We start from the raw sequence: 25,218 nt of genomic DNA, 5'->3' as shown, positions 1-25,218 counted from the left end.
CCTCTGGATACCTTCCTCCAGTCCAAAAAACAACTGTTCACCACTACTCTGTTTCCTGTCACTTAGCCAATTTCGTATCCATGCTGCCACTGCCCCTTTTATTCCATGGGCTTCAACTTTGCTGACAAGCCTATTATGTGGCACTTATCAAACGCCTTTTGGAAGTCCATATTCACATCGACCGCATTGCCCTCATCAACCCTCTCTGTTACCTCATCAAAAAACTCAAATCAAGTTCGTTAAACATGATTTGCCTTTCCTGAAAAGAAAAAAAGCAGCAGGGCATCAACAAATTAGTGGAGTGAGCAGATAAATGGCAGATGCAGTTCAATGTAGTGAAACACGTAGTATTTTTGGGGGGGGCGGGGAAAACAGTAAAAGGAAGTATATCCAAAATGTAAGTTTTTTAATGGAGTGGAGGAAGAGAAGGGAAAGGGCAGGAAATGGAATTAAGTGGATAGCTCTATCAGAGAGCTGGAGCAGATGTGACATGCTAAAGGCCTATTTCTGTGCTATAAAATTCATTGACTATAAATATTCACGCAATCTATCTGCAAAGTCTCCATGGACATTCGTTTCTACATGTCCACCACTCTCTGCCGAAAGTAACTAAATCTAAATTGTCTGTGCACCTTCCCTCTTCTATGCTTGAGCATGCATTTGCTGGTTTGTTGCAATCTCAAAAAACATTAATCGGGGTTCAGTTAATCTATTCCTATAAGAACCCTGAATACTTGGACAAATCTCCTCAGAGTCTTCTCTACTCCAGAATAAACAATCTTCCAAGGAACAGTTATTAGGAGGGGTGACCAAAAGTTTGATCAAAGAGGTAAGTTTTAAGGAGGGTCTTAAAGGGGAAGAGGGAGGTGGAGAAGCAGCGGGGTTTCGGAAGGGAATTCCAGAGCATGGGGCATAGGTGGCTGGAGGTAAGGCCACCAATGGTGAAGTTAGGAAAAACTTCTACATGCAAAGGGTGGTAGAAGTTTGGAACTCTCTTCCACAGCCAGCTCAATTGTTAATTTTAAATCGAAGCTTGATAGATTTTTGATAACCAAAGGTATTAAGGGATATGGGACTACGGCGGGTGTGTGGAGTTAAGTCACAGATCAGCCATGATCTCATTGAATGGCAGAACAGACTCGAGGAGCTAAATGGCCAACTCCTGTTCCTATTTTTTCCTGAATTCCCAATTGGATTTACTAGTGACTCTCTTATATTTATGACCTCTACTTTTGAACTCCTCCACAAGTGGAAAAATTTTCACATCTACCCTATCAAACCCTTTCATTATCTTAAAGTCCTCTATCGGGTCACCCCTCAGCCTTCTCTTTTCTGGAGAAAAGAACCTCAGCCTGTTCAGCCTTTCCTGATAAGTATATCCTCTCAATTCTGGTGGTATCCTTGTGAATTTTTTTGCACCATCTCCAATGCCTCTACATCCTTTTTATAACATGAAAATTAGAACTGTGCACAGTACTCTAAATGTGGTCTAACCAAGGTTCTATACAAGTTTAACATAACTTCTTTGCTTTTCAATTCTATCCCTCTAGAAATGAACCCCAGTGCTTGCTTTGCCTCTATGACTTTATTGACCTACGTCACTACTTTGTGATTTGTATTTCTGCACTCCGAGATCCCTTTGCTCCTCTACACCATTTAGACTCTGATTATCCAAGCAATATGTGGCCTCCTTATTCTTTCTACCAAAATGCACCACCTTACACTTATCGATATTGAAATTCATTTGCCAACTACACATCCAGTCTGCAAGTTTATTAATGTCTTCTTGCATTTTGACGCAGTCTTCCTTTGTATTAACTACACCCCCAATTTTGTGTCGGTTGCAAATTTTGAAATTGTACTTCCGATTCCAGAGTCTAAATCGTTAGTGTAAATTATGAACAACGGCAGTTCCAGCACCGATCTCCGTGGAACACCACTTCCCATCTTTTGCTATCCAAGTATCTACCCTTAACACTGTGTTTTTTGTTTTGTAGCCAGCTTGCTATCCATTCTGTTATCTGTCCCCTGACTCCACATGCCTTTTGAAAATTTAAATATATTACATCTACTGCATTACCCTTGTCTACTCTTTCTGTTACCTCTTCAAAGAATTCAGGAAGGTTGGTCAAGCATGATTTTCCTTTCTGAAATCAGTGCTGACTACTCTATATTTTTGTTTTCTAAATGTTTTTCTATTGCATCCTTGAGTAATGATTCCATTATCTTTCCTACCACAGACATTAAGCGAACTGGTCTATAGGTCCCTGGACATGTTCTAGCTCGCCTTTTAAATATAGGAATAGCATTAGCTGTCCGCCAGTTCTCTGGCACTATTCCCTTTTCGAATGAATTTTTTTTATATATAAAAAAAAGTGCCTCTACTATCTCTTCCCTAACTTCTTCTAATATGCACAGATGCAATCCACCGAACCAGTGATTTTATCCACTCTAAGTATGACTAGTTTAGGGCACGTTAAAGGACTTGAAAAGAAAGTTGGAAATGGGCATTAGACTTCAAGGACAGAAAGATCAAGGGTGTATTTTTTTTTAAAAAGGGGGTGATGATAGCATCTGAAATAGATGGGAAAAGTACCCAAAGAAAGGGAACCGTTTACAATGTCAGCTAGATTGGGGGCCAGGAAGGAAGTTGGGTGGCCAGCAGTTTAGTGGGAGCAGGAGGTGAGTCCCATCGAGAAGATAAACTCAGATTTAATATGTGACTAAAATTGAGAAAGCAAGATATTGCTGAATATTGCAGCTGATGTCTGGTGCTGACAGCAATTTCAAATGTGCAGAGAGTCAATCTTACAAATCTAACAAAGGAGCCCTCTGGCCCAGTCCTGAGGATCAAATCCAATTCTGCCAAGATACACATTAAGTCACGTTTATTATGACTTTGCCCTTGAAAAGAAGAATAATGATTAGATTCACCTCATTCTATTTGTTATCTAGAAGAACAATAAGAGAAATTTAAATGTTTGGACTGCTTTCTTCAATATAAAAATGTCAGCTTTCTTTTTCAGTAAGGTTTGAAAAGATTCGCTACTAAGCTACTTCTAGCTTTCTATTAAGTATCATTATACCAGTAATGGTTTCAAAGTATTTTCATGTAAAAAAATGGCTTCAAAATGTACATAATACAGCAATAACAAAGTGCATAAATGAAAGATGGAAGCTTATGCAGATTGAAAAATACAACTTCAAATTATGAAGCACTAGATACCTGAAGGATACATTTAGGTTTGAAGCAGAGAAAAGGGATGTGAAGGTCCAAATCTACCACAGGGTATTTAGGGTCCTTTCTTGAAGGCAATACAACCTGCAGAGGTTTCATGTTAAATACCTGAGAAAATATCAAAAATACTTTATTCCAAATTGAAGTTATTTCAATTTATCATGAATAAATGAAACTAGACATTTTGAAGAATCTGCAGAAAAAAAGTTATCAAACAAGGTGAATAAATCTTCTTCAACATGAAAGGATTCAACAGTGTACATTGTTGTAAAAACGGAATCACTCAAACACCATGAGTTAATGGGATGGAAACAAAGAACTTGCATTTATATAGCACCTTTCATGATCTCCCAAAGTACTTTACAGTCAAAGAAATACTTTTGAAGTGTAGTCACTGTTGCAATATAGGAAAACATGGCAGCCGATTTGTGCACAGCAACAAGATAAAAGACCAGATAATCTGTTTTAATGATGTTAGTTGAGGGATAAATATTGAACATAACATCAGAATTCCAATGCTCTTGTTTAAATAGTGCCACAGGATCTATTACGTCCACCTGAGGGGAGGTTGAAATTTATATTGCCCATCCCTAGTTGCCCGTGAGAAGGTGGTGGTGGGTCTTCTTCTTGAACTGTGTCTGTGTGGGGAAGATGCTCCTTTATACAGAGGATACCAACCAATCACAATATATATACATATACACAAACAACCCTCAGGGAAGCACGTTTTCATTTAGTAGTTCACCTTCACTGATGACTTGGTGGAGTGACAATGTTAAAAAGAGACAATGTGGTCTTTATTTATGTTGCCACCCTCCATGTAGAGTATTTAATTACATATCTGGAAGACAAGGGCAACAAAATAACTGAGCAGACATGGGCAGAATTGGAAAGGCAATAGAAAAGTGGCGCACTATCTTAGCACTGAGTAGATTGGGTCAATAACTGTCAAAAAAAAAATGTACCTTGTTGATCACCCACTTCCACTATCAGGATAAACTCTCGAATTGCATAGGAACAGGAGGAGGCCATTCAGCCACTTGAGCCTGCTCCGCCATTCAATCAGATCATGGCTGATCTGTACCTCAAATCCAATTACCCACCTTTGATCAATATACCTTGATACCTTTACCAAATAAAAATCTAGCGATCTTAAAGTCTTGAAAATTTTAACTGACCCAGCATCCACAGCATTTTTGGGGAGAGTGTTCAAGATTTCCTCTACCCTTTGTTATGAAGAAGTGCTTCCTTATTTCACTCCTGAATGGCCTAGCTCTAATTTTAAGATTAATATTGTTCTGGACTTTCCCTACCAGAGGAAATAGTTTCTCTGTATCTACCCCAGCAAATCCCTTTATCATTTTAAACACCTCAATTAGATCACCCCTCAAACCTTTTAAACTCAAGGGACTATAAGCCAAGTTTATACAACCTGTCCTCATAATTTAACCCTTTAAAACCTGGTATTGTTCAGCTCCTGGCTTGCTAATCACATCTGAGCCCTATTGCAAGAATGGCAGAAAAGCAGGAAAATTAGACTCGTTACTGTCAGCAACTTCAATTATTACAAAATTTGCTTCCACCCAGAGATCAATTATTGTCATCTTCTCTTGCTCCAGTAATACAAGAGCTTCTATACCAGCACATTAATTTTCAATAAAACATTTAAAACCATAGTAAACTCAGTCAGTCTGATTTTGGAAGTATAAATCGTAGAATCATAGAAGTTTACAACATGGAAACATGTCCATGTCGCCCAGTTTAAGCTAGTCCCAATTGCCTGCACTTGGCCCATATCCCTCTATACCCATCTTACCCATGTAACTGTCCAAATGCTTTTTAAAAGACAAAATTGTACCCGCCTCTACTACTACCTCTGGCAGCTCGTTCCAGACACTCACCACCCTTTGAGTGAAAAAATTGTCCCTCTGGGCCCTTTTGTATCTCTCCCCTCTCATCTTAAATCTATACCCCCTCGTTATAGACTCCCCGACATTTGGGAAAAGATTGTGACTATCTACCTTATCTATGCCCCTCATTATTTTATAGACTTCTATAAGATCACCCCTAAACCTCCTACTCTCCAGGGAAAAAAGTCCCAGTCTATCCAACCTCTCCCTATAAGTCAAACCATCAAGTCCCAGTAGCATCCTAGTAAATCTTTTCTGCACTCTTTCTAGTTTAATAATATCCTTTCTATAATAGGGTGACCAGAACTGTACACAGTATTCCAAGTGTGGCCGAACTAATGTCTTGTACAACTTCAACAAGACATCCCAACTCCTGTATTCAATGTTCTGACCAATGAAACCAAGCATGCTGAATGCCTTCTTCACCACCCTATCCACCTGTGACTCCACTTTCAAGGAGCTATGAACCTGTACTCCTAGATCTCTTTGTTCTATAACTCTCCCCAACGCCCTACCATTAACGGAGTAGGTCCTGGCCCGATTCGATCTACCAAAATGCATCACCTCACATTTATCTAAATTAAACTCCATCTGCCATTCATCGGCCCACTGGCCCAATTTATCAAGATCCCGTTGCAATCCTAGATAACCTTCTTCACTGTCCACGATGCCACCAATCTTGGTGTCATCTGCAAACTTACTAACCATGCCTCCTAAATTCTCATCCAAATCATTAATATAAATAACAAATAACAGTGGACCCAGCACCGATCCCTGAGGCACACCGCTGGTCACAGGCCTCCAATTTGAAAAACAACCCTCTACACCCACCCTCTGTCTTCTGTCGTCAAGCCAATGTTGTATCCAATTGGCTACCTCACCTTGGATCCCGTGAGATTTAACCTTATGTAACAACCTACCATGCGGTACCTTGTCAAAGGCTTTGCTGAAGTCCATGTAGACCACGTCTACTGCACAGCCCTCATCTATCTTCTTGGTTACCCCTTCAAAAAACTCAATCAAATTCGTGAGACATGATTGTCCTCTCACAAAACCATGCTGACTGTTCCTAATCAGTCCCTATCCTGTATCTCAGAATACCCTCTAACAACTTACTCACTACAGATGTCAGGCTCACCAGTCTGTAGTTCCCAGGCTTTTCCCTGCCGCCCTTCTTAAATATATAGTAAAAGCACAACATCTTACCAAATGGAGCGTTCCAGGCGGTGGACTGGGCACCAAAGCTAACTTTGCTGCAAATTGTCTAACTTTATGATCAAACTCCGTCTCACGACACGATTTCATGTGCACTGTCAGACTGAAAGAGAAGATCGCACACCTTGTAAACAATATGAACAAACCAATGCAATTTCTAACACCTCCGAAATGAACATTTACAACAACAAAAAATGCTAGATTTGAGGAACCTAAAAAAAAATCAATGGTCAGCAACTTCATAGAATGATTAGCTGAGCAATTCACACTGGGAAAACTCAGGTCCAATTCTAGATCCGTGCTGAGTTGGCTGATCCCAGCAACAGCAACACTTGGGACATCAATCCTGGGTAATGGAGGGGAAAACAAGTCAGCCAGTATTTCTACTCCAGGCTACTACCCCTGCTGGAAGAAATCGACCAGCCATATACAACATGGATATAACAGTAGGGCAGGGGCTCTGCGCTGTACACCAAGCGGATCACTCCTGATCTCTCAATGACTCTCCGCCATCTATAATGCTCAAGCTAGAAGTGTGATGGAATATTCACCACTTATCTGAATGGATGCAGCTGCAATAACACTCAAGAAACTCAATACCTTCTAGGACAAATCCGTTTGAACAGCACCCTGGTCACTGAACACATATCCACCCTCTCCACCACTGGTGCACTGTGGGTGCAGTATGCATTATCTACCATGTGCACTGCAGCATCTCTCCAAACTTACTGTGACACCACTTGCCAGCTACACAATCTCTACCACTGAAGAACAAAAGCACAAAGATAATGGGATTACCATCACCTTCAAGTCCTTTTCCAAATCACACACCTTACTTCCTTGGGCATTTACCTCCTCTATTCTTCCATCAATGCAGAGTTAAAATCCTGAAATTACCTACCTAACTCCATTGTGGGAACACCATCAACTAGACCCAAAATCACTTTCTCAGTACAATTAGGGATAGGCATCTCAACTAATGTCGTCACTTCCTCAAAGAACTCGATCATATTAGCGATGTAGGACCTCTGTTTCCCTAATAACTGCCAAACTATCCAGGTGATCAGAAATCACACCTCTTACAACGCCTTCCAGTATATCCCTCACAAAACCTACCCTAGTTTACTAGAATTCACTTGGGAGAAGAAAGTGCAAAAAACACATATCTACTGAGATTCAGGCTGCAGCCTCAAAATCTCCTGAAGGACATTAGTACCTTGGGGCCAGGCTGCACCTCACATGACAGAACCATGCTCTTCTTCGCTGCTGAGGTCATGGTCAGGATCTTTCTCCCTAGTAACAACCATGCAGTAAATCATTACAAAAGAGCACTGGTGCCACCCTAGATCTGTCACGAGCAAGTCAGTAAGCAAGCAGGATCTGTGTTGTCACATAATGAGCTTGTTGGAGAAAAAAAAACAAAATTGAAATATTTCTTTTAAATAAAAAAGTTCAGAAAAAGAAATGATGGTGAAAATCCCAGAAAAGGTCTCAAACAACCGATTGGAGCCAGACACTGTCCTCATTCAGTCAAGCTCCAGCTGTCTTGCATGCATGCGGGTGAACCAGCAGTCAACTTGCAGCACAAAGTAAACTACCAGCAGTTAAAATGCACTGGCTTTGAGTTCAGTTCAAACAAATAAAAAAAAACACAACCAGATGCTATTGCTTACCAGGATAGACAATCCTTAAGGGCTTTATAATAAGGGAATTTGGATATCACACAAACACTGAAGGGAGCATACAGCATGGACATCCTAGAGTTGTGCACAGTTACATTCCAATTTGCTTGTCCACGTTGGAAACCATTTCCTTCCTGTGAATAAAGAATGTATTACTCAACTTAAAAAGTAACATTTATTGAAATTTATATTTTGTAATAAAATTAATTTATACAGAATTATCCAATGGCTGAATTTGTAAACTGCATAATCTACTTACCCACTCCCCAGTGAGGTAAATTTTATTTAAAGAAAAGAAAGGAAAAAAAATCCACCATAACCACTGATGTAGAGAGCATATTGATAATTCCTCCAAACGCAACAAAGTGGGTAATGTCGGACTCGATAGTTGAGGCATTAGTCAGTGAAAAGGAAAAGCCTAAATTGAAGGAGAAGACAGGGATATAGATGGGTCAAAGTTAAAAGATGTTTCAAGAAAGGAAAGAAGGTCAGAATGGTTACTCAAGATGTTACTGTAGCAAACAGATGTCAGATTCCTACCCTCACAAAGTACAAATTAGAATGATAGGATAAAACTGGCAGAATGCCAGAAAAGTGAGACAAGGCAAGGAAGCTGTAAATGAATGAATGAAAGAGAGAAAGAGAGAGAGAGAGAGAGAGAGAGAGAGAGAGAGAGAGAGAGAGAGAGAGAGAGAGAGAGATTATATTATATTTATATTTTGGAGGGCATTTATTACTAAATGGACAGCTCTGTGTGTCAAAGACAGTGAGTTGCCTCCCTGGAGCTAGAACCATGCACATTGAGAAAAGAACCAAAATGAAGTCAGTAGTGGTCAGGAATAACAATATGGGTTAAATCAAACACTCAAGGACACATGCGAGAATTACCTTGAAACTTAATAGGGGGTGTCAAGTTCTCAATCATACTTTAGGTGTACGGTAAAACAGATGGGTTTACTTTCAAAACATGGAGGGGGTAGAGATTACACCAGTAATATCAGCACGACCCAGGCGAATCATCTTTTAACTTTGACCCATGCTATAGACAGAGCTGAGAGATTCCACAACCAACGGATCAGATCAAAGCTCTGCAGTCCTGCCACATCCAGCCGTGAATGGTGCTGGACAATTAAACAACTAACAGGAAGAGGCAGCTCTGTAAACATCCTCATCCTCTATGATGGCAGAGTCCAGCACGTGAGTGCAAAGACAAGGCTGAAGCGTTTGCAACCATCTTCAGCCACAAGTGCCGAGTGGATGATCCATCTCGGCCTCCTCCCAACATCCCCACCATCACAGAAGCCAGTCTTCAGTCAATTCGATTCACCCCACGTGATATCAAGAAACGGCTGAGTGCACTGGACACAGCAAAGGCTATGGGCCCCGACAACATCCCAGCTGTAGTGCGAAAGACTTGTGCCCCAGAATTAGCCGCACCTCTAGCCAAACTGTTCCAGTACAGCAACAACACTGGCATCTACCCGACAATGTGGAAAATTGTCCAGGTATGTCCTGTCCACAAAAAGCAGGACAAATCCAATCCGGCCAATTACCGCCCCATCAGTCTACTCTCAATCATCAGCAAAGTGATGGAAGGGCTCGTCGACAGTGCTGTCAAGCGGCACTTACTCACCAATACTCAGTTTGGGTTCCGCCAGGACCACTCAGCTCCAGATCTCATTACAGCCTTGGTCCAAACATGGACAAAAGAGCTGAATTCCAGAGGTGAGGTGAGAGTGACTGCCCTTGACATCAAGGCAGCATTTGACCAAGTGTGGCACCAAGAAGCCCTAGTAAAATTGAAGTCAATGGGAATCAGAGGGAAAACTCTCCAGTGGTTGGAGTCATACCTAGCACAAAGGAACAAGGTAGTGGTTGTTGAAGGCCAATCATCTCAGCCCCAGGACATTGCTGCACGAGTTCCTCAGGGCAGTGTCCAAGGCCCAACCATCTTCAGCTCCTTCATCAATGACCTTCCCTCCATCATTAGGTCAGAAATGGGGATGTTCACTGATCATTGCACAGTGTTCAGTTCCATTCGCAACCCCTCAGATAATGAAGCAGTCCGTGCCCGCATGCAGTAAGACCTGGACAACATCCAGGCTTGGGCTGATAAGTGGCAAGTAACATTTGCGCCAGACAAGTGCCAGGCAATGACCATCTCCAACAAGAGAGAGAGTCTAACCACCTCCCCTTGACATTCAACGGCATTACCATCGCCAAATCCCCCACCATCAACATCCCGGGGGTCACCATTGACCAGAAACTTAACTGGACCAGCCACATAAATACTGTGGCTACAAGAGCAGGTCAGAGGCTGGGTATTCTGTAGCGAGTGACTCACCTCCTGACTCCCCAAAGCCTTTCCACCATCTACAAGGCACAAGTCAGGAATGTGATAGAATACTCTCCACTTGCCTGGATGAGTGCAGCTCCAACAACACTCAAGAAGCTTGACCCTATCAAGGCAAAGCAGCCCGCTTGATTGGCACCCCATCCACCACCCTAAACATTCACTCCCTTCACCACCGGCGCATTGTGGCTGCAGTGTGTATCATTCACAGGATGCACTGCAGCAACTCGCCAAGGCTTCTTAGATAGCATCTCCCAAACCCACAACCTCCACCATCTAGAAGGACAAGGGCAGCAGGCGCATGGTAACACCACCACTTGCACGTTCCCCTCCAAGTCACGCACCATCCCGACTTGGAAATATATCGCCGTTCCTTCATCGTTGCTGGGTCAAAATCCTGGAACTCCCTTCCTAACAGCACTATGGGAGAACCTTCACCACATGGACTGCAGCGGTTCAAGGCGGCGGCTCACTACCACCTTCTCAAGGGCAATTAGGGATGGGCAATAAATGCTGGCCTCGTCAGCGACGCCCACATCCCCTGAACGAATATTTAAAAAAAATCAGCCAAAGCAGTCCATTTGATCGGGGAATTTTAAACGCAAGTGAGTTACGCCCTAAACCACTTATGTTCGTGTTTTCTGCAATCTTTTACACTGGTTTAAGATTCAATTCACCCAGATCCAGCCCCGCCCACAAAACTGGCCATGCACCTGTGTTGACAATGCGTGATTCCTCCAATTGCACTGGTTAGGGAAGGCTCTTCAAATTGCACTAATTTTCTTAGGCACACAGGCACCAGTAGGCACATTTTAAATGTTTTCTCATATCAAAAAATATTTAACTAACTAAGAAACTGACATGTACATCAATGAAACTAGTAAATGGTTCAGTATAGTTTTTTTAGTCATTTTAAATCAGGTTACTCACAGGTGGAGGACTGGACACTTATTAAAAATGCTTATTTTTGATCATAAACCCATTTTCAGCTGTATTAATAAAAGTGGACCAGGTTACCACTCTTAAATACATCAAGGAATACTTTTTTCAAGTGGAAAGAAAAAAGAAACGATTACGTTCCATTACGCTGCCCGATTGCGCTGGTTTATTGAAGATTTTAACCTTTGGATTATGCAAATGAATTTCAGCGGAAATTTGAACTGTACCCTAACTAGGGCAATTTTGAGCGCATTGTGGTCGCAATTTCACAATTGCGTCCAAAGCGCAAGCACTACCCTGGGATGTCAACAAATGGCTGACCAACTACAACAATACTAATACCGTTTTCAAAATGAACTGGGATCGTTTTCAGGTTAGACAATGGTTTGAAAGGCAATGGTTTCGTAAAGATGGGCTTCACAGCAACAGTACATGAACCTCAAGATTCGCAAAGAACATAGAAGCAACCACTGCAAAATAATTTTAAAATAGTTGATGGTTGAGAGCAGGGAGATAGCTGGATCCCATACAAAACCAATACAGGGATGGAGGATAGCTAATAAACTAGCAGGAATTCACTATCTCAAGGAGAAATACTGGATCCAGCCTCCAGCAGCAGTAAAAAAAAAATCCATATTAAGTTACTTATACATGAAGACCATTGTAGCAGTGGGATGGAGAAGAATATGACATAGTAAGGTACAGAATGTGTACGAAAGATAGAAACATAGGAACAGGAGCAGGCCATTTAGCCCCTCGGGCCTGTTCCACCTTTCAATGAGATCATGGCTGATCTGTGACCGAACTCCATATACCCACCTTAGCCCCATATCCCTTAATACCTTGGGTTAACAAAAATCTATCAAGCTCAGATCTAAAATTAACAGTTGAGCTAGCATCGATTGCCGGTGGCTGAAGAGAGTTCCAAACTTCTACCACTCTTTGCATATGGAAGTGTGTCCTAACTTCACTCCTGAAAGTCCTGGCTCTAAATTTTAGGCTATAGACTCCTCGATCATCGAAAATAGTTTCTCTCCATCTACCTTATCAGTTCCCCTCCCTTAATATCTTGAAAACGTCAATCAAATCAACCCTTAATCTTCTAAATTACTGTAAACAATTTTACAACACCAAGTTATAGTCCAGCAATTTTATTTTAAATTCACAAGCTTTCGGAGATTTTCTCCTTCCTCAGGCAAATGTTTCTAAATTACAGGGAAGACAATCCTAGTTTATGTCATCTCTCCTTGTAATTGAACCCTTTGAGTCGAGGTATCATTCTAGTAAATCGACACTGCACTCATTTTTTAAATCGACACTGCACTCCCTCCAAGGCTAATGTATCCTTCCTAAGTTGCAGTGCCCAGAACTGAACACTATAGGTATGGTCTACCCAAGGCTTTGTATAGCTGTAGCACAACGTCTACCCCCTTGCATTCTCGTCCTCTAGATATAAAGGCCATCATTTTTTAAGCCTTTTTGATTATTTTCTGTACCTGTCCATGACATTTTATTGATCTATCAACACAAACCCTGAAGTCTCTTTGGACCTCCACTGTTTCGAGCTTTTGAGCATTGAGAAGGTACTCTGATCTATCCTTTTTAGATCCAAAGTGGATGACCTCACACTTGCCGACAATGAAATCCATTTGCCATACAGTTTTGCCCATTCACTTAATCTATTAATATCTCTGTAACTTTATGCTTCCATCTACACTGCTTACAATGTTGCCTATCTTTATGTCATCGGCAAACTTGGATATGTGGCTCTCTATCCCGTCATCTAAGCCATTAATAAATAGTGAATAGTTGAGGCTCCAACACAAATCCCTGTGGGACACCACTAGTCACATCCTGCCAATTTGGGTACCTGTCCATTATCCCTACTCTGTGTCTCCTGCCGCTCAGCCAATTTCCTAACCAGGTCAATAATTAGCCCTCAATTCCACGAGCTTCAACTTTAGCTAAAGACCCTCAGAAGAGGGTAGTCTGCCGCCTTCTTGAACCGCTGCAGTCCGTGTGGTCCCACAGTGCTGTTAGGTAGGGAGTTCCAGGATTTTGACCCAGCGACGATGAAGGAACAGCGATATATTTCCAAGTCGGGATGATGTGTGACTTGGAGGGGAACGTGCAGGTGGTGTTGTTCCCATGCGCCTGCTGCCCTTGTTCTTCTTTGTGGTAGAGTTCGCGGGTTTGGGAGGTGCTGTCGAAGAAGCTTTGGTGAGTTCCTGCAGTGCATCCTGTGGATGATACACACTGCGGCCACTGTGCACCGGTGGTGGAGGGAGTGAATGTTTAGGGTGGTGGATGGGGTGCCAATCAAGCGGGAGTCAGGAGGTGAGTCACTCGCCTCAGAATACCCAGCCTCTGACCTGCTCTTGTAGCCACAGTATTTATGTGGCTGGTCCAGTTAAGTTTCTGGTCAATGGTGACCCCCAGGATATTGACGGTGGGGAATTTGGCGATGGTAATGCCGTTGAATGTCAAGGGGAGGTGGTTAGATGCTCTCTTGTTGGAGATGGTCATTGCCTGGCACTTGTCTGGCGCGAATGTTATTTGCCACTTATCAGCCCAAGCCTGGATGTTATCCAGGTCTTGCTGCGTGCGGGCGCTGACTGCTTCATTATCTATGGGGTTGCGAATGGAACTGAACACTGCAATTATCAGCGAACATCCCCATTTCTGACCTTATGATTGAGGGAAAGTCATTGATGAAGGAGCTGAAGATGGTTTGGCCTAGGACACTGCCCTGAGGAACTCCTGCAGCAATGTCCTGGGGCTGAGATGATTGGCCTCCATCAACCACTACCATCTTCCTTTGTGCTAGGTATGACTCCAGCCACTGGAGAGTTTTCCCCTTGATTCCCATCGATTTCAATTTTACTAGGGCTCCTTGGTGCCACACACGGTCAAATGCTGCCTTGATGTCAAGGGCAGTTACTCTCACCTCACCTCTGGAATTCAGCTCTTTTGTCCATGTTTGGACCAAGGCTGTAATGAGGTCTGGTGCCGAGTGGTCCTGGCGGAACCCAAACGGAGCATCGGTGAGCAGGATATTGGTGAGTAAGTGCCGCTTGATGGCACTGTCGGCGACCCTTTCCATCACTTTGCTGATGATTGTGAGTGGACTGATGGGGCAGTAATTGGCTGGATTGTCTAGAATAGATTGAAAGATAAGGGGCATAGTTCTATAGGTTAGAAAGTAAAGAGAATGAATATGGCTCGAGTTTTCAAACAGAAAAAGAACTACAATAATACTTTGCTAAAGACTGCCAATTCAAAATTCGAGAGAGGGTAAAACACTGAGACGATAAGGAGGATGTGTGAAAATAGGAATGCTATATTATTTAGATATTTTGAAACTATCTGCTGCCACCATCTCCCCGGGGAGCCAGTTCCATAGAAGTAACCACTCATTGAAATATTTCCACAGATTAGTTTTGAATATACCCCCCTCTTCAAACGCAGACCGTGTCCTCTGGTTCTACACACTACAAGGTGAAACAGTTTATCGTGGTCGACATTATCTAGTCCCTTTAGAATCCTATCCCCTCTTAACCTTCTCTTTTCCAGTGAGAAGATGCCTAATTTACATAATCACTCCTCATAATCCAACCTGTCCATCCCCTCAATCATTCTGGTTATCCTTTCAATAGCTGAAATATCCTTTCTCTACTGCAGCGATCAGAACTGTATTTCTAAGTGCGGTTGCACTAATGGTTATGAAGTGGCAGGATTACCTTGCTATTCTGGCTCAATGTTGACCTTTTAACGCATCCCTTTACTCACTGCCACCGAGCCTCTGCAATAACTTATATTTATTGTTAATCAGGACCCCAGATCTCTCTCATTTTCAAGGCACATTATTTTCTTTCCATTTAAGTAATAGTCCCTTGATTTTTTTGTGCCCATGTGAAGCACTTGCATTTCTTTACATTGACTTTCATTTGCCACCAGTCTGCCCAATTCCCAAGTATATTCAAATCTTGCAGCTTATCCTGTTCAGTTTTGCAGTCGACCACCTTCATGAGCTTTGTATCAGAGTTAGCCACTGTGCTTATGACTGCTAAATCCAGATCATTGACGAAGATATTAAATGAGGTTCTAAGCAGAGTATAGAAAATAGAAAAGGGAAGTCAAAATACAATTAAAATAGTTGAGGATAAATGATGCCAATGTTCAATATTATGAGGTGTTTTAAGAGGGTACATTGGGAAAAACTATTTCCACTGATCAGCTCAGCTTCAGCTATGACTTAGTTGAGGGGGCCAAGTGTAATGTATCCAAGTTTGCTGACGATATAAAGCTAGTTGGGAAAGTAAACTGTGTGGAGGACGCAAAGAGGCTGCAAAGGGATATAGACAGGTTAAGTGAGTGAGCAAGAAGGTGGCAGATGGAATATAACGTGGGGAAATGTGCAATTATCCACTTTGGTAGGAAGAATAGAAAAGAGGAATATTTTTTAAAAGGCGAGAGACCAAGAAATGTTGGTATTCAGAGGGATTTGGGTGTCTTTGTACACAAAATCACAGAAAGTTAATATGCAGATTCAGCAAGCTATTAGGAAGGGAAATGGTATGTCAGCCTTTATTGCAAAGGGGTTGGAGTATAAGAGTAAGGAAGTCTGGCAGCAATTATATAGGGCTCTGGTGAGACCATACCTGGAGTGCTGTATACAGTTTTGTTCTTCTTACCTAAGGAAGGATATATTTGCCTTAGAGGGGGTACAACAAAGGTTCACTAAATTGATTCCTGGGAGGAGAGGGTTGTCCTATGAAGAGAGATTGAGTAGAATGGGCCTATATTCTCTGGAGTTTAAAAGAATGAGGTGATCTCATTGAAACGTATAAAATTGTAAGCTTGACAGGGTAGATGCTGTGAGGCTGTTTCCCCTGGTTGGAGTCTAGAACTAGTGCGCATAGTCTCAACACAAGGGGTTAGCTATTTAGGACCGAGGTGAGAAAAAATTTCTTCACTCAGAGAGTTGTGAATCTTTGAAATTTTCGACCCCAAAGGGCTGTGAATGCTCAGTCGTTGAGTATATTCAAGACTGAGATTGATAGATCTTTGGACACTAAAGGAATCAAGGGATATGGGGATAGGGCAGGAAAGTGGAGTTGAGGTAGAAGATCAGCCATGATCTTACTGAATGGCAGAGCAGGTTTGAGGGGCCGTTTGGCCTTCTCCTGCCCCTATTTCTTATGATCACCAAGCTGATATCTAGAAAGTATAGAGAGTATAAATTTCAAATCACCAAAAAAAAGTTAGAAGTTTAAAAAAGTAAAATGTCCTAACAAGGATGACAGATTTGGAAAAAATATCGAGAAGATCTGCTAAAAATGTTTAAAATAATGAGGGATTTTGGTACGGTAAATCAGAAAAAACTATTTTCTCTGTTCAGTATTGCTAATTAGAGGACATACATTTAAGATTATCAATAGAACAAAGAGAGAAGTTGGAATTTTGTTTTGCCTGAAGGTTGTTTGGAAATGGAATGCCCTACCAGAAACAGTGGTAGAAACAGAATCTATGAGAGAACAAATATTTGAAAAAGAAAAAAAAAATTGAAATATTTGGGGAAAGTGAGTAATTGGTGATTGCTTCAGAGCGCTGGCACAGGCACGATGGGTCAAATGGCCTCTTTCTTTGCTTAAAAAATTGTATGATGCTATGATTAAACAGCCTAGCCAGAAACTTGAACTCACTATTTGCAAAGGTACATTGGTAAACGAACACACTTCATGAAACGTTATGTGAAATTCTGTTTTTAATTCCACTTATAAGAGGCACCGAATATCAAAAAGGGGAAATTTCCCAGTTATTCCTTTTCTCTGAGGGAAGTCTTACACATGTATACAAGTGATTAGTGCACTGACTGGCACACATTTATTCTTCTTCCCCTCCAACAATTCCCTCCATGGTAAACATCCAATATCAGTTAATCAGACCAAAAAAATTATAACACTTACCAGGTCAGTTTGAGAAAAACACTGGCAGAAACTCAGCACTTCTACTTAAGGCAGATTGCAAAAGACACACATTTCCTGTGGGAACCTACAGGTGAGAATCGACACACTGCATTTTTCAAATTAAAAAAGAGTTAATACTGTACACTTGATATACCTGAATAGGTCTGTAAAACTGCACTACCACGCCATAGGTCCTTGTTCCAAAAACATCTGTGAACACCAGGAAATGATAGTGATCCTCCTTTGGTTCAGTCTCTATTTGCAGTTCTCCTGTAATTGAAAAATAAATATTCTGCTGAACAGTTTATTATTGTGCAGTTTTTTAATGTTGTACATAATTAGCAAATATTTCACCGTACAATTATACTACATATATGCTGACATACAATGGGTTCGTATTCCTCAAAATAATCCCAGTTTGAAAACAAAGTTTTTTTTAAAAATACTCCATCTTTAATCCAGTTTATTGCAATTGAATATACAAAGTTTTATTATTTACCGTCACAGTTTTCAATCACATGGGCACAACTTGGACCATATGCAATCTTCCTGGAGCTTGTAGATCGAGTGCCTGCCCACATGATTGCCAACTGTCATCGAAAAATAACAAATTTTATTGTGCTATAGTAAATGTTTCAGATACAATAGCAAGTTTGCTATTTTGAAAACGTTTCAGAATTAAATTTAAACAAATACGATACGGTGGCTTTAACTGCAGCAGGATCAAATGGAAGCAACGTTAAGACCCGAAGAAAAACCAAACAACCGTATACACAAGCACACATGTCCATTCATGGCATGTACTTTGGGTTGCACTTCAGTAATTCCGAACTCATCACAAAACAGTGATGATAGCTGAAAATGTACAATCACATTTAGTAAAAGGGCCTGGCCGAGTTGGATGTGAAGAGGAGGAAAAAAAATGATTTTCAAATATTAATAAGTTACCTGGGAAACATAACTGAGGTAGTCCTTGGAGATCTATATTATTTGGAATGCTAAATTCTTCAGTCTGTGGTTCTTTGTGTCCTGCATTTGCACTGCTTGAGGCAGAAGTTGCACGCTTGAATTCCTTTTTCTTTTTGAATGAGCGGCGTCTTGGGGCTCTGGTAAAGTTCTGACTGACGTAATCAGATTGACTGTCCTCTTTGCTAACAAATGGAGGAACATGAACTGATCGAACCTCTGGGCTAAGACAATTATGTGATTGAGTACTACCTTTTAGTGCTGCCTAAAAAAAGAAACAGACAAACCAATGCTGCATACAAACATTACTGCAAGTATTACAAGATCGATGAACATTGCTGATATTAAATCAGGTAAAGTAAATTCAGTAAAAGTCTTCTTTTGGCATGCAAACAGTAAACGGGTAGAAATGGGAGGAGAGGGGCCGATTAGGGACCATAAAGGAGATCGACTCATGGAGGCAGAGGGGATGGCCAAAATAATAAATGAGTACTTTGCATCTGTTTTTACCAAGGAAGAAGATCCCGCTAGAGTATCAGTAAAGGAAGATTTGGTTGAGATACTGGATGGGCTAAAAATTGATAGAGGTACTTGAAAGGTTAGCTGTACTTTTTTTTAAAATTCGTTCATGGGATGTGGGCGTCGCTGGCGAGGCCGGCATTTATTGCCCATCCCTAATTGCCATTGAGAAGGTGGTGGTGAGCCGCCTTCTTGAACTGCTGCAGTCCGTGTGGTGAAGGTTCTCCCACAGTGCTGTTAGGGAGGGAGTTCCAGGATTTTGACCCAGCGACGATGAAGGAACGGCGATATATTTCCAAGTCGGGATGATGCGAGACTTGGAGGGGATCGTGCAGGTGGTATTGTTCCCATGTACCTGCTGCTCTTGTCCTTCTAGGTGGTAGAGGTCGCGGGTTTGGAAGGTGCTGTCGAAGAAGCCTTGGCAAGTTGCTGCAGTGCATCCTGTGGATGGTACACACTGCAGCCACTGTGCGCCGGTGGTGAAGGGAGTGAATGTTTAGGGTGGTGGATGGGGTGCCAATAAAGCGGGCTGCTTTGTCCTGGATGATGTCGAGCTTCTTGAGTGTTGTTGGAGAGTATTCCATCACACTCCTGACTTGTGCCTTGCAGATGGTGGAAAGGCTTTGGGGAGTCAGGAGGTGAGTCACTCGCCGCAGAATACCAAGCCTCTGACCTGCTCTCGTAGCCACAGTATTCATAGAATCATAGAAGTTACAACATGGAAACAGGCCCTTCGGCCCAACATGTCCATGTCGCCCAGTTTATACCACTAAGCTATTCCCAATTTCCTGCACTTGGCCCATATCCCTCTATACCCATCTTACCCATGTAACTGTCCAAATGCTTTTTAAAAGACAATGGCTGGTCCAGTTAAGTTTCTGGTCAAAGGTGACCCCCAGGATGTTGATGGTGGGGGATTCGGCGATGGTAATGCTATTGAATGTCAAGGGGAGGTGCTTAGACTCTCTCTTGTTGGAGGTGGTCATTGCCTGTCACTTATCTGGCGCGAATGCTACTTGCCATTTATCAGCCCAAGACTGGATGTTGTCCAGGTCTTACTGCATGTGGGCTCGGACTGCTTCATTATTTGAGGGGTTGCGAATGGAACTGAACACTGTGCAGTCATCAGCGAACATCCCCATTTCTGACCTTATGTTGGAGGGGAGGTCATTGATGAAGCAGCTGAAGATGGTTGGGCCTTGGATACTGCCCTGAGGAACTCCTGCAGCAATGCCCTGGGGCTGAGATGATTGGCCTCCAACAACCACTACCATCTTCCTTTGTGCGAGGTATGACTCAAGCCACTGGGAAGTTTTCCCCCGATTCCTATTGACTTCAATTTTACTAGAGCACCTTGGTGCCACGCTCGGTCAAATGCTGCCTTGATGACAAAGGCAGTCACTCTCACCTCACCTCTGGAATTCAGCTCTTTTGTCCATGTTTGGACCAAGACTGTAATGAGGTCTGGAGCCGAGTGGTCCTGGCGGAATCCAAACTGAGCATCGGTGAGCAGGTTATTGGTGAGTAAGTGCCGCTTGATAGCACTGTCGACGACACCTTCCATCACTTTGCTGATGATTGAGAGTAGACTGAAGGGGCGGTAATTGGCTGGATTGGATTTATCCGGCTTTTTGTGGACAGGACGTACCTGGGCAATTTTCCACATTGTCGGGTGGATGCCAGTTTTGTCGCTGTACTGGAACAGCTTGGTTAGAGGCGCAGCTAGTTCTGGAGCACAAGTCTTCAGCACTACAGCTGGGAGGTTGTCGGGGCCCATAGCCTTTGCTGTATCCAGTGCACTCAGCCGTTTCTTGATATCACGTGGAGTGAATTGAATTGGCTGAAGACTGGCTTCCGTGATGGTGGGGATATTGGGAGGAGGCCAAGATGGATCATCCACTCGACACTTCTGGCTGAAGATGGTTGCAAACGCTTCAGCCTTGTCTTTTGCACTCACGTTCTTGGCTCTGCCATCATTGAGGATGGGAATGTTTGCAGAGCCTCCTCCTCCCGTTAGTTGTTTAATTGTCCACCACCATTCACGACTGGATGTGGCAGGACTGCAGAGCTTTGATCTGATCTGTTGGTTGTGGAATCACTTAGCTCTGTCTATAGCATGTTGTTTCCGCTGTTTAGCATGCATATAGTCCTGAGTTGTAGCTTCACCAGGTTGGCACCTCATTTTTAGGTACGCCTGGTGCTGCTCCTGGTATGGTCTTCTACACTTCTCATTGAGGCAGGGTTCATCCCCTGGTTTATTGGTAATGGTAGAGTGAGGAATATGCCAGGCCATGAGGTTACAGATTGTGCTGGAATACAATTCTGCTGCTGCTGATGGCCCACAGTGCCTCATGGATGCCCAGTTTTGAGCTGCCAGATCTGTTCTGAATCTATCCCATTTAGCACGGTGGTAGTGCCACACAACACGTTGGATGGTGTCCTCAGTGCGAAGGCGAGACTTGATCTCCACTTCATCTCCATGGACAGATGCATGCGCGACAGGTAGATGGGCGAGGACGAGGTCAAGTAAGTTTTTCCCTTGTGTTGGTTCGCTCATCACCTGCCGCAGGCCCAGTCTGGCAGCTATGTCCTTCAGGTCTCGGCCAGCTCGGTCAGTAGTGGTGCTACCGAGCCACTCTTGGTGATGGACATTGAAGACCCCCACCCAGAGTACATTTAGTTCCCTTGTTACCCTCAGTGCTTGCTCCAAGTGGTGTTCAACATGGAGGAGGACTGATTCATTAGCTGAGGGAGGGCGGTAGGTGATAATCAGCAGGAGGTTTCCTTGCCCATGTTTGACCTGATGCCATGAGATTTCATTGGGTCCAGAGTCAATATTGAGGACTCCGAAGGCCACTCCCTCCTGACTGTATATCACTGTACCACCACCTCTGCCGGTGGGACAGGACATACCCAGGGATGGTGATGGAAGAGTCTGGGACGTTGGCTGTAAGGCATGATTCTGTGAGTATGGCTATGTCAGGCTGTTGCTTGACTGGTCTGTGGGACAGCTCTCCCAATTTTGGCACAAGTCCCCAGATGTTAGTAAGGAGGACCTTGCAGGGTTGACTGGGCTTAGTTTGCCGTTGTCGTGTCCGGTGCCTAGTGGTCCGATGCCAGGTGGTCCGTCCGGTTTTATTCTTATGACTTTTCGGAGCGAGATTTTACAACTGAGTGGCTTGCTTGGTCATTTCAGAGGGCAATTAAGAATCAACCACAATGCTGTGGGTCTGGAGTCACATATAGGTCAGACCGGGTAAGAACGGCAGGTTTCCTTCCCTAAAGGACATTAGTGAACCAGATGGGTTTTTACGACAATCCGGTAGTTTCACCGCCACCATTACTGATACTAGTATTCTAATTCCAGATTTTTAATTTAATTAATTGAATTTTTAATTAATTAATTGAATTTAAATTCCCCAGCTGCCGTGGCGGGATTTGAACTCATGACTCCGGATTATTAGTCCAGGCCTCTGCATTACTAATCCAGTAACATAACCACTATGCTACCGTACCCCTTAAAGTAGATGAGTCACCCGGTCCGGATGGGATGCATCCTAGGTTGCTGAGGGAAGGGTGAAAATTGCGAAGGTACTGGCCATAATCTTCCAAACATCCGTAGATATGGGGGTGGTGCCAGAGGACTAGAGAACTGCAAATATTACGCCCTTGTTCAAAAAAGGGTGCAAGGATAAACCCAGCAACTATAGGCCAGTCAGTTTAACCTCAGTGGTGGGGAAACTTTTAGACACGATAATCCGAGAGAGAATTACAAGTCACTTGGACGAGTGTGGATTGATTAGGGAAAGCCAGCACGGATTTGTTAAAGGCAAATCGTGTTTAACTAACCTGATAGAGTTTCTTGATGAGGTAACAGAGAGGGTAAATGAGGGCAATGCAGTTGATGTGGTGTATATGGATATTCAAAAGGCGTTTGATAAAGTGCTCCAAGGTAGGCTTATCATCAAGATTGCGGCCAATGGAATAAAGGGGGCAGTAGCAACATGGATACAGAATTGGCTAAGGGACAGGAAACAGATAATAGTGGTGAACGGTTGTTTTGTGGACTGGAGGGAGGTGTACATTGGTGTTCCCCAGGGGTCAGTGCTGGGACCACTGCTTATATCTACATTAAAAAAAAATGACTTGGACTCTGATGTATAGGACACAATTTCAAAATTTGCAGATGACACAAAACTTGGCAGGGTAGTAAATAGTGAGGAGGATAGTGATAGACTTCAAGAGGATATAGGCAGGCTGGTGGCATGGGCGGATATGTGGCAGATGAAATTTAACGCAGAAAAATGCGAAGAACGAGGAGAGGCAATATAAACTAGAGAGCACAACTCTAAGAGGGGTATGAGAAGAGAGATGTGGTCGTATGTGTGCACAAATCATTGAAGGTGGCAAGGCAGGTTGAGAAAGTGGTTAAAAAAGCATACGGTGAGAGTGACTGCCCTTGACATCATGGCAGCATTTGACCGAGTGTGGCACCAAGGAGCCCTAATAAAATTGAAGTCAATGGGAATCAGGGGGAAAACTCTCCAGTGGCTGGAGTCATACCTAGCACAAAGGAAGATGGTAGTGGTTGTTGGAGGCCAATCATCTCAGCCCCAGGGCATTGCTGCAGGAGTTCCTCAGGGCAGTGTCCTAGGCCCAACCATCTTCAGCTGCTTCATCAATGACCTTCCCTCCATCATAAGGACAGAAATGGGGATGTTCGCTGATGATTGCACAGTGCTCAGTTCCATTCGCAACCCCTCAGATAATGAAGCAGTCCAAGCCCGCATGCAGCAAGACCTGGACAACATCCAGGCTTGGGCTGATAAGTGGCAAGTAGCATTCACGCAGGACAAATGCCAGGCAACGACCATCTCCAACAAGAGAGAGTCTAACCACCTCCCCTTGACATTCAACGGCATTACCATCTCCGAATCCCCCACCATCAACATCCTGGGGGTCACCATTGACCAGAAACTTAACTGGACCAACCATATAAATACTGTGGCTACAAGAGCAGGTCAGAGGCTGGTATTCTGCAGCGAGTGACTCACCTCCTCACTCCCCAAAGCCTTTCCACCATCTACAAGGCACAAGTCAGGAGTGTGATGGAATACTCTCCACTTGCTTGGATGAGTGCAGCTCCAACAACACTCAAGACGCTCAACACCATCCAGGACAAAGCAGCCTGCTTGATTGGCACCCCTTCCACCACCCTAAACATTCACTCCCTTCACCACCGGCGCACAGTGGCTGCAGTGTGTACCATCCACAGGATGCACTGCAGCAACTCGCCAAGGCTTCTTTGACAGCACCTCCCAAACCCGCGACCTCTACCACCTAGAAGGACAAGAACAGCAGGTACATGGGAACAACACCACCTGCACATTCCCCTCCAAGTCACACACTATCCCGACTTGGAAACATATCGCCGTTCCTTCATCGTCGCTGGGTCAAAATCCTGGAACTCCCTTCCTAACAGCACTGTGGGAGAACAGTCACCACATGGACTGCAGCGGTTCAAGAAGGCGGCTCACCACCACCTTCTCAAGGGCAATTAGGGATGGGCAATAAATGCCGGCCTCGCCACGGCGTCCACATCCCATGAACGAACTAAAAAAAAAAATTTACTCACAAAAGTATGGAAGTCGTGGTGAACCTTTCTAAAACACTGATTTGGCCACAACTGGAGTATTGTGTCCAGTTCTGGGCACCGCACTTTAGGAAAGATGTGAAGGCCTTACAGAGGGTGTAGAAGAGATTTACTGGAACGATTCCAGGGATGAGGGGCTTTCGTTACGTGGAAAGACTGGAGAAGCTGGGGTTGTTCTCCTTCTAACAGAGGTGGTTGAGAGGAGATTTGATAGAGTTATTCAAAATCATGAAAGGTCTAAGAGTAGATAGAGAGAAACTGTTCCCACTGGCAGAAGGATCAAAGACCAGAGGACATAGATTTATGCTGATTGGCAAAAGAACCAAAAGGTGACACGAGAAAAAACTTTTTTACGCAGCAAGTGGTTAGGATCTGGAATGCACTGCCTGAGGGGGTGGTGGAGGCAGATTCAATCATGGCCTTCAAAAGGGAACTGGATAAGTACTTGAAAGGAAAAAATTTGCAGGGCTACGGGGATAGGGCGGGGGAGTGGGACTAGCTGGATTGCTCTTGCATAGAGCCGGCGTGGACTCGATGGGCCGAATGGCCTCCTTCCGTTCTGTTAACCTTTCTATGATTCTATGAATGTTTAAGTAGTCTTTATGTTGGACTGTGATGACATCTACAAAACACAAAAAATTACTACAGACAAAATTATACATTTTATGAACTAAAAATGAATACCGATTTGAATTTTTTTTAAAATACACATACAAGACGCTAGCTCCCACAACCATTTACGGCTTTGCTGATCTACACAACAAAACACGAAAC

The 25,218-nt window shown here is 43.2% G+C and overlaps 1 protein-coding gene across 2 annotated transcripts in view; it reads right to left on the bottom strand.

Annotated features, from left to right (window-relative positions):
- The window catches only part of dennd3a (DENN/MADD domain containing 3a), a 130,280-nt gene that overhangs the window by 88,504 nt on the left and 16,558 nt on the right, over positions 1-25,218 (bottom strand). For both annotated transcript variants that reach the window (XM_067978468.1, XM_067978469.1), the window contains exons 3-7: positions 18,255-18,537; positions 17,461-17,576; positions 8,037-8,179; positions 6,355-6,466; positions 3,227-3,346 (exon numbers count right to left, since the gene is read on the bottom strand). In XM_067978468.1, coding sequence (XP_067834569.1) covers positions 3,227-3,346; positions 6,355-6,466; positions 8,037-8,179; positions 17,461-17,576; positions 18,255-18,537 — 774 coding nt within the window. The remainder of the gene's footprint in view (positions 1-3,226; positions 3,347-6,354; positions 6,467-8,036; positions 8,180-17,460; positions 17,577-18,254; positions 18,538-25,218) is intronic.

Source organism: Heptranchias perlo, chromosome 3, assembly GCF_035084215.1.
Source record: "Heptranchias perlo isolate sHepPer1 chromosome 3, sHepPer1.hap1, whole genome shotgun sequence".
NCBI classification, from domain to species: domain Eukaryota; kingdom Metazoa; phylum Chordata; class Chondrichthyes; order Hexanchiformes; family Hexanchidae; genus Heptranchias; species Heptranchias perlo.
Note: the sequence above shows the minus strand (reverse complement) of the source record. Positions and strands in the feature narration are given on the sequence as shown.